The following is an 8,720-nucleotide window of genomic DNA, read 5'->3' as shown; positions in this document are numbered from 1 at the left end:
ACCACACAAGGAATGATCATCTACTGTAAATACATATAGTATGACACAGGGATAATCTAACATGTTATATTATAAAGTAGTAAGGTAAAGGTAGTGAATCATTAGGTTTATTTAACTCACGTTAGCACCAACAAGACCAAATTCACAAACTGTAGAAGTCCGATAAACAAGGTTAGGCATTTTTTATCCATTTTTGGCAGACAATAAGGGAGGGTCCCCTCCGCTGTCCAGCGCTAACTGCCTTACTGTCCTAACTGACCAGGGGCCTGAGAGGGCAGCCAGTGATCTGTGATGTCACAATCCATGGATGCAGCCTTGCACTGATACAGTAAATGTGGCCATACACACATGCAGATTTATCTTCAGATCTGGCTGGTTGGAGCAAAACATGGTTATGGATGAGAGCAAATGACAGTTGACCATTTGCTTGGAAATGCTGGGAAACTAACAAACTGTCAATCATCCATAACCATGTTTTTGTTCCAACCAGCCAGATCTGAAGATAAATCTTACTAGTGTATGGGCACCTTAAGCCACAGCACACACCTAGCAGTCACAGCTTTAGTATTAAAAAAAAACAACCTCCTACTAAACTCTAAATCAATGTGATATGTATCAGCTTCACCAGTGAATGTCAGGTGGGCATTTGGTTTCTGACGGAAGTTGTTGTGTCCTGACAACTACTGAGCATGAAGCTGTGTTTGACACATAAGGCTATAAATGGTGTTTCATATACAGTAGCTCAAATTTGGTGCTTGTCAGCCATCATAGGATCAATGGCAGATACTGTATGGGCCTCTTTCCCCCTGTTTTGGCAAAGAATAAGAGCATCTTTCAGGGGCGTAACTAGAACCTTGTGGGCCCCATAGCAAAAATCGTGAAAGGCCCCCTCCCCTTCCCCTCTTGTTGTAGGGTTACCACCTCATCCCTTTAATTCCGGACACATATTAACTACACAGGTTCTGTGGCTGGCTGACTTCAAGACTCCGTTTCAGTATGTATGAACAGGTTGGAGGGGGGGGGGGGGGTTACAACCTGCGGTGTCACTCTGCACTATGGGTATACCTATCAGGGTGATTTTAAGTGTTATCACTATTCTAAAATAACAAGGCGATCACTACTAATAGCAATGTAAAAAACAATGATATTTATTTAAAAGAATACACGGGTAAGTCCTTTTCTGTTAAAGAAACAGTGGGTTGTAAACATACCCTCCAACATATGAAGTTTGGAAATCGGTACACATTCGGAAAGGGGGCGTGACCAATGGCAAAGGGGGCGTGTCCACTGGTAAAGGGGGCCACACACCCCTTTCCGAATGTGTACTGTGCTATATATATATATCACATCACTCCCCTTGCAAATATACAAATTAACGTGCTCCCTCACCTCCAAACATGTATACTTCGTTTTCAGTGTATAACGAAGTTCATCTGCCTTTGGCTTCTCTCTCCAGTGCGGGAGGGTCCGCGGGCTGCGTGACGTCATGATGCGATGCACGCTGCCGGGACCCGCCGCAATGCATCACTGGGAACGGAGAGAGCCCTAACCTGCCGGAGAGGGGCCAGATTGAGTAGAATTAATTATTATTTCCTTCCACATCGTGCCGATCTTTTAGGAAAGTAGTAGCCCTTTAAACCCAAACCTTTAAAAAACCTAAACCTTTAAAAAACGGTACAATCGGTACATTCTGATTTAGCCGGTACAGACCGTTAAAAAACGGTACTGTACCGGCTAAATCGGTACAGTTGGAGGGTATGTGTAAATAATGGTTAAAAAACATGCAATAAGATTTAAATAAAATTCACTCATAAACACTGGTACATAAAATACGTTCAGAAAATTACATGAAATGAATGAATCGTTTAGTATATGGTAGGCTCTAGTACCGGTATACACATACAAAAGGTGGGTACGGGTATGACAATTACACATTACGCTGCACACTCTGATGACAGACACATTACGCCGCACACTGTGATGACAATTACATATAATGCCGCACACCATGATGACAATTACACATTATGTCCCACACAATGATGCCCATTAGACCCCACACTGTGACGGCAATTACACAATACTCCCCACACTGTAATGCCTATTACACATTATGCCCCATGCGCCGCTGCCGTACAACTGATGTCGTTTACAAATATGCCCACACAGTGGCAGATATGCCCCCACAGTGCCACACATATGCCCCAACAGTGCCACACATATGCCCCAACAGTGCCACACATATGCCCCCACAGTGCCAAACATATGCCCCCACAGTGCCAAACATATGCCCCCACAGTGCCACATATATGCCCCCACAGTGCCACAGATATGCCCCACAGTGCCACATATATGTCCCCACAGTGCCACATATATGGCCCCACAGTGCCACATATATGCCCCCACAGTGCCAAACATATGCCCCCACAGTGCCACAGATATGCCCCCACAGTGCCAGAAGCAGCACAACTCACTGTGGCCCTGGATGCTGGTGCTGGGGAGGGGCGCGCATCGCGCGTCTCTCCTTCCCCTTCACTGTGTACCTGAAGCTGTCAGCCATTCATACCTTGCGGGCTGGCTCCTGATTGGCTGCTGGCCCGCAAGCTCCTCTGATTGGCTGACAGCCCAGTGAGCGAGGGGAAGGAGAGACGCGCGATGCGCTCCCCTCCCTTCCCCAGGGAAATAAACTGGCGGCGCCGGCGGGGGAGAAAGGGAGGCAGCGGCGCTGGGGGGAGCTGCCGGGCGGCTGTTAACAGAGGCGGACAAGCCGTGCGGTGCCCCGGGCTGCTGCACGGCTTGTCCGCCTCTAGAAACGGCCCTGCTGCACACAGTAGGTGTATGGGCACTTTAAGGGGTGCTATCCAATAATCCACAAGGGCTATCAGGGGCGGATTGGGATTGAAAATCAGCCCAGGAAAAGTATGGTAGCAGCCCTAATGGGGCGGGGTCTTTTTAGCAGGTGGGGTCTGTTGGCTGAAATTACACCTCATAAGGCCTGTTTTTGAATTGATCCCAATTGCAACCTTCCTTGCATCTTCGCTGAAGTCGCATCTGCACTTCTTTGTGCCTGTGACAGATTCCTCTACCCACCACTACATTACTGAGCCCTCTGTACCCACCACTACATTACTGACCCCTCCGTACCCACCACTACATCATTGACCCCTCTGTACCCACCACTACATCACTAACCCCTCTGTACCCGCCACTACATCACTAACCCCTCCGTACCCGCCACTACATCACTGACCCCTCCGTACCCACCACCAGTGGCAGATTCAGGAGGGGCACATGCTGAGGACCAGGACTTTCCAACGAGCCCAGCCCCATGTCTCTAGCCCCCTGGGAACCGGAGATATCGCCTGGCAAAGCTGTAACGTTTTTCTCCATAGGATAATATGGGACCCGTTAATTCCGACCCCCACCCAGTTCCGATAGCTGCCAGTTACCCCCTGGCATCACAGAAGATTTTGGTTGATCTCATTCAATTCCAAATCGCTGGGCCTTCAATATGATAGCAGGCTGGTCCATATTGGTCAATCGGTTCCAGAGATATTGCGTGTAAACTGTTTTTTTTTGTTTTGTTTATTTTTAATGTAATTTCATGGCTGTTCATGTTCTTTGAGGGCAGATTACTCTGGAACCAAATGTTCCAGTTTCACTGGACCAAAATCATTCAAAGCCCACTCAAAAGTTCTTCAATATGATACTTGTCTCATGTAAAAGGGTCAGTTGGTTCCAAAGATATAGCCGGTTAAATGAGATAACTGGTTAAAGGGGGGGGGGGGGGGTTCTCTCCCCCTTACACCAGAAAATGCAGGGACTAGGCTGGTGTAAAAGGGGACAACCCGGCAATGCATTTTCTGGTGTGAAAGGGGTATTATTTCAAATAGCCGGGACCTGCAGTGCTCTGAATACAGCCAGGCTCTGCTAATGTCAGTGGCTATCACTTTTGCCTGGCGGCGGCTGTCCCCCATTCACCGCGAGCATGTATTCCCCCTTGGCAATAAGCATTTAGATAAGCAGCACTTATGTAGCATAATTTTTAATAGGCATTATGGTGTTTGGCATAATACATAATGGACATAATGGCGTGTAACTTAACGTGTAATGGACATTATAGTGTAAATGTTTAATGCGTGCCTTTGGTGGACAATGTCCCTGTTTAAGCGTATTGTGAATTTTGGCTTAATCTTTGTGGCATTATGTAAATTCTGGCTCAATCCGTGTGGCATTATGTGAATTTTGGCTCAATACATGTGGCATTATGTGAATTTTGCCTCAATCCGTGTGGCATTATGTGAATTTTGGCTCAATCCATGTGGCATTATGGGAATTTTGTCTCAATCCGTATTGCATTTTATGAATTTGGCTCAATCCTTGAGGCATTATGTGAATATTGGCTCAATCTATTTGGCATTATGTGAATTTTGGCTCAATCCGTATGGCATTATGTGAATTTTGACACAATCCGTGTGGCATTATGTGAATTTTGACACAATCCGTGTGGCATTATGTGAATTTTGACACAATCAGTGTGGCATTATGTGAATTTTGACTCAATCCGCGTGGCATTATGTGAATTTTGCCTCAATTCATGTGGCATTATGTGAATTTGGACACAATCCATGTGTCATTATGTGAATTTTGGCACATTCCATTTGGCATCATTTGTAAGGGGCAAGTATAATGGGGTCTAGTATTTTGTTGCATAATGTGTAGAAGTTGTATATGGTGTTGTACACTACACTCAAGGACACGCCCCTGTTGAGTGGCCACACCCCCTTTTCCAGAGCACGCCTTCGGTGCGCGCACAACTACATCCTTCACTTTTGTCGCCATGGTGGGCCTGCGTACTTTAAATGCCAGGGCCTATTTTTAATCCCATTCCCACCCTCTCTCTGCCACTCTCTTAGCATGTACACTGGCACCACTAACCACGTCCCTCCCCCACCCAAACCCTCTTTTATCATGGTGCCCCCCCTGTCATTTTATCCTGGATCTGCCCCTGCAGGGCTTTAGGGTCTTTCTGAGGGCAGGTGGACATAGGTACATGTACACATGTCTAATGTAACTTATATATGTAATTTAAGGTGAAGGGTAAGGAATGAATGTTGTGTGCATGTGTGGGTTTTAGGCTTAAATTTAAATAAATGTACATGCATGAATGTTAGTTGTTGATGGAGTTAAACATCACACATATCATTAGGGTAGCGAGACATGTAAATAAATAGGAACATAATATTTATTAACATTATTTACAGCATGCATACAAACACCAAAATAAATGTAAAAATAAAACATTGGGGGACACATAGATAGTGAGTAAAGTGCCACATTACAACACAAGAAATATACATGTTATGAGGGTTCAATTGTAGAATAATTAAGGGAGACAAATGAGGTAATATAAAGCAATCAATCAATCAATCAAACTTGGCATAATTGTGTAATTATTAGAACGTAACTTCAAAGGGAATAATTGCTGGACCATACATGTGAAGCGTACGCCACCGTGATCGGACGTACGCTTCCTTCTATGATCGGAGAAACACGCTCAGTTTCTGACCGAAAAGGATGAGATCCATCCAAGCACGGTAGCGTACTCTCATATGCATGCCACTCCCCTTTGCTGGCTTTTCCCACCAACCGTGCGCGGCTGTTCTGTAGGCTGACTCACGCTCACCGAAAGAGTGAGCAATCCGTTCAGACGGTCTGTCCGCACACGTGGCCGCCCATCCAACCTGAATAAGGTCCATAATCAGATAATCAGGAGTCACAATACTTTGGTTAAGTTCTGCCTGACAGAAGGTCAATAAAGGGTTTCTATTATAAAGGACGACATATGCTCATCTGTGGTGATGCAGGGGTGGAGCTAACCCAACACTTTCTGGTTTTGAACCAGCAATGCAGGAATCTACTTTGAGATGCTTGGCTAGTGACAAATCTCGGGAAGGAATGCAATCCCATTTGAAAAATAATCAGTGATAACTGTAAAATGAACACCTCTGTACAACCCAAAATACCTACATCAATTCCTACGTTTGAGGTACAATCTCAGATAGGAAAATAAGCTGCTGGTTCAAATTGGTGACACTAAGGGCCTTATTTTGGTTCACTCTTAGAGGCAAAATCCTTCTTAGATGGGTAAAACCATGTGCACTGCAGGTGGGGCAGATATAACATGTGCAGATAGAATTAGATTTGGGTGGGGTTTTTCTTCAAAGTGAGATATATATTGCAGTGTAGAAATAAAGCAGCCAGTATTTTCCCTGCACAGAAACAAAATACTCACCCAAATCTAATTCTCTCTGCACATGTTACATTTGCCCCCCCTGCAGTGCACCTGGTTTTACCCATCTAAGAAGGATTTTGCCTCTAAGAGTGAACCAAAATAAGGCCCTAAGAGCAGGGCTTTTAAAAATAATCTGTACTTTTTAAGCCTCTCTGTTCTTGTTGAATCTATAACTGGGCTGCAAGGATGACAAATTTAGGTATAAAGTATCTGTCATATACTTTCATATGAGAATAAGGCTATAATCAAAAATGGCCAAATAATTTCAATTAGTTCCCTTTTTTTAAATACATTTTGATCTGCCAATACTACATTGTCACATCCAGGGTAAAAATATGTAGCAAAGACCTAAAACCATCCAGGAGCTCTTTCACTTCTGGGATCTCTCAGGGCTTGCATCTCTTTGCTGTGGATTTCGTAGGTGAATCATACTCTAACCTGAGGGGATGCTGTATTCTGTATTTTTACTATTTTGACAAAGCGGCAGCTAATGGACATTGCTGAATTTCTCAGTAGTTAATGAACTGTGCATGTTGCTTTTCTTTCAAAACTGTCTCTCCCTAGAACCAGGGCCAGAACATTGTTGTGTCTATGCGGTCACATTTCTGAAGTTCCATGTCTTGCTATTCTGAGCGTCTGCTATCTCTGCAACAATGAGTTATGGATAATCTTATCCACGTGCTTATAAAACTCTGCTACCAGGGAGCAATCCTAAATTCTTGACACTCTGTTACCATATGTTATCCTGATTTCTTGCACTCTGCCATGTAATCTTGAGTTCCTTTATTAACCGTGCAATTTACGAGTTCCTGACACTCTGCGACTTGTTTGTAATTGTGAATTGCAGATACATTGTTTCATTTGTGTAGTAGCGAGAGTTCCTGACATGTTGTTACTCATGCGATAACCTGAGTGAGTTCCAGTGTGACACCATAAATGGGATGCTTCCAAGTTGTATTGGGTACAGAGCCAATACCATCAAAGGAACACATACAGTATGAGTTTTTGCAAATGTGTATTCAAAACCAAGAGATGAGCACATTGGATCTAGGATGGGTCAAGAACTATGTGCGTCTTGCCAGTTACTAATCTTTTTCAGTACCTTTGGTTGCCTGCAAAAAGCTGTAGGTAGAAGATAGCAGGTATTTAAGCCAGAAGGATTCCAGAGCAATGCCCGGATGGGGATAGCGGCACAAGGTTTTTCCAACAAATTGCATATTCAAGGAACTGGAAGAATTCGCTATACGAGATCAGGTATTTCTCTTGAACTTCTGCAAAGGAGAAAGATCCTCTGAGAGGGCAATATCCTTAAGGAAGATTAGACCTTGGCAAAGCGTTGAGGGGGGAATTGAGTCTTCAAAATGTTGGGTTGTCCAAGATTGGCACCAAGTCTAGGGGGGGGGGTCAGAGATAAGAATATATTTCTGTGTTTGTTTTTCACAGATTTTGAGTGAAAAAAACTATTGATTTGATGGGACTCAGAGGTACTGTAGCATGGGTGGTGGGGGGGGGGGGGGGGGGGGGACAACAAGGCATTGGAGTGAGGTGGCTAGATTGGGTCCAGGTAGATCTATAATCATCCGGCTTGGAGAGGCATAATAGAATATAAAATGGTGGTAAATGTAATGGTCATTCTGAGGTTACACACAACACCATAATAAATCACAGGCTGTGGGATAGTCAGAGCCCAGCGTATTAAGTCACACCTGTGGCACGCCACGTGTGCTGGCACTAGTGTGATAAACATGGCTACATCTGTACATGATAATAGAAATACAAAGGTCTTGGGATGTGTCCAGGAGAGTTGACTCAAATTAGATATATAAATGTATGTGCTATTAGGCAAGATGTGTTAAAGGAAAACTGCAGAACACCAATTTTTGGATTACCCTACAGAAGCCTATGGGTTTCTTTCCGCATCCCACTCCCCAGCCACTCAGCACCTCACTGGCAGCCTCCTGGTGCACTCCTCCTGATCCAGTAACCTCCTTCTCCATGGCAACACAGCCCATCACCTGCCAGGTGCAAGGAGGAGAAGAAGGAGACCGGAAATCACTGCAGATAGCACCAGCAGTGGGCTGCTGGGGCTAGGAGGCATACGCCACTCACGGATACCCTCTTACCTGGAGCTAGCTTCACAAAGGGCAACTCTTTTGGAAGAGCTGTGCTTTGCAATACTAATCGCATATATTATTACATATGCGATTAGTTTCATTGCGATGTTTGGGAGAATATATTCTGCACTCTTAATATATCTTGTCCATTCTCATAACGCATAACAAGATGGCTTTAAGGAAATATAAGCAGTTGCAAAATAAGGAAGACAAAAAGATGTATCTTGTTAGGCAGAAGGAGATGATTGGGCCCTACACGACTCAGCAGAGAACACTGGCCCTGACAGATCGCTCATTGACGTGTGCCAAGT

The 8,720-nt window shown here is 44.6% G+C and overlaps 1 protein-coding gene across 2 annotated transcripts in view; it reads right to left on the bottom strand.

The window, feature by feature from the left end:
- LOC146007014 (uncharacterized) overlaps positions 1-8,230 on the bottom strand; it is a 21,335-nt gene extending 13,105 nt beyond the window's left edge. The window contains exon 1 of one of the 2 annotated variants that reach the window (XM_083145418.1): positions 8,190-8,230. In XM_083145418.1, coding sequence (XP_083001544.1) covers positions 8,190-8,215 — 26 coding nt within the window. In that variant the 5' untranslated portion in view covers positions 8,216-8,230. Of the gene's footprint in view, positions 1-120; positions 269-8,189 lie in introns of those variants that run through there. The other variant, XM_083145417.1, reaches the window with a different exon arrangement.
- Positions 8,231-8,720: the final 490 nt, after the last annotated feature.

The sequence above is a fragment of the Crinia signifera genome, chromosome 6 (assembly GCF_055691185.1).
Source record: "Crinia signifera chromosome 6, ASM5569118v1, whole genome shotgun sequence".
NCBI classification, from domain to species: Eukaryota; Metazoa; Chordata; class Amphibia; order Anura; family Myobatrachidae; genus Crinia; species Crinia signifera.
This window is presented reverse-complemented; position numbering and strand designations above follow the sequence as displayed.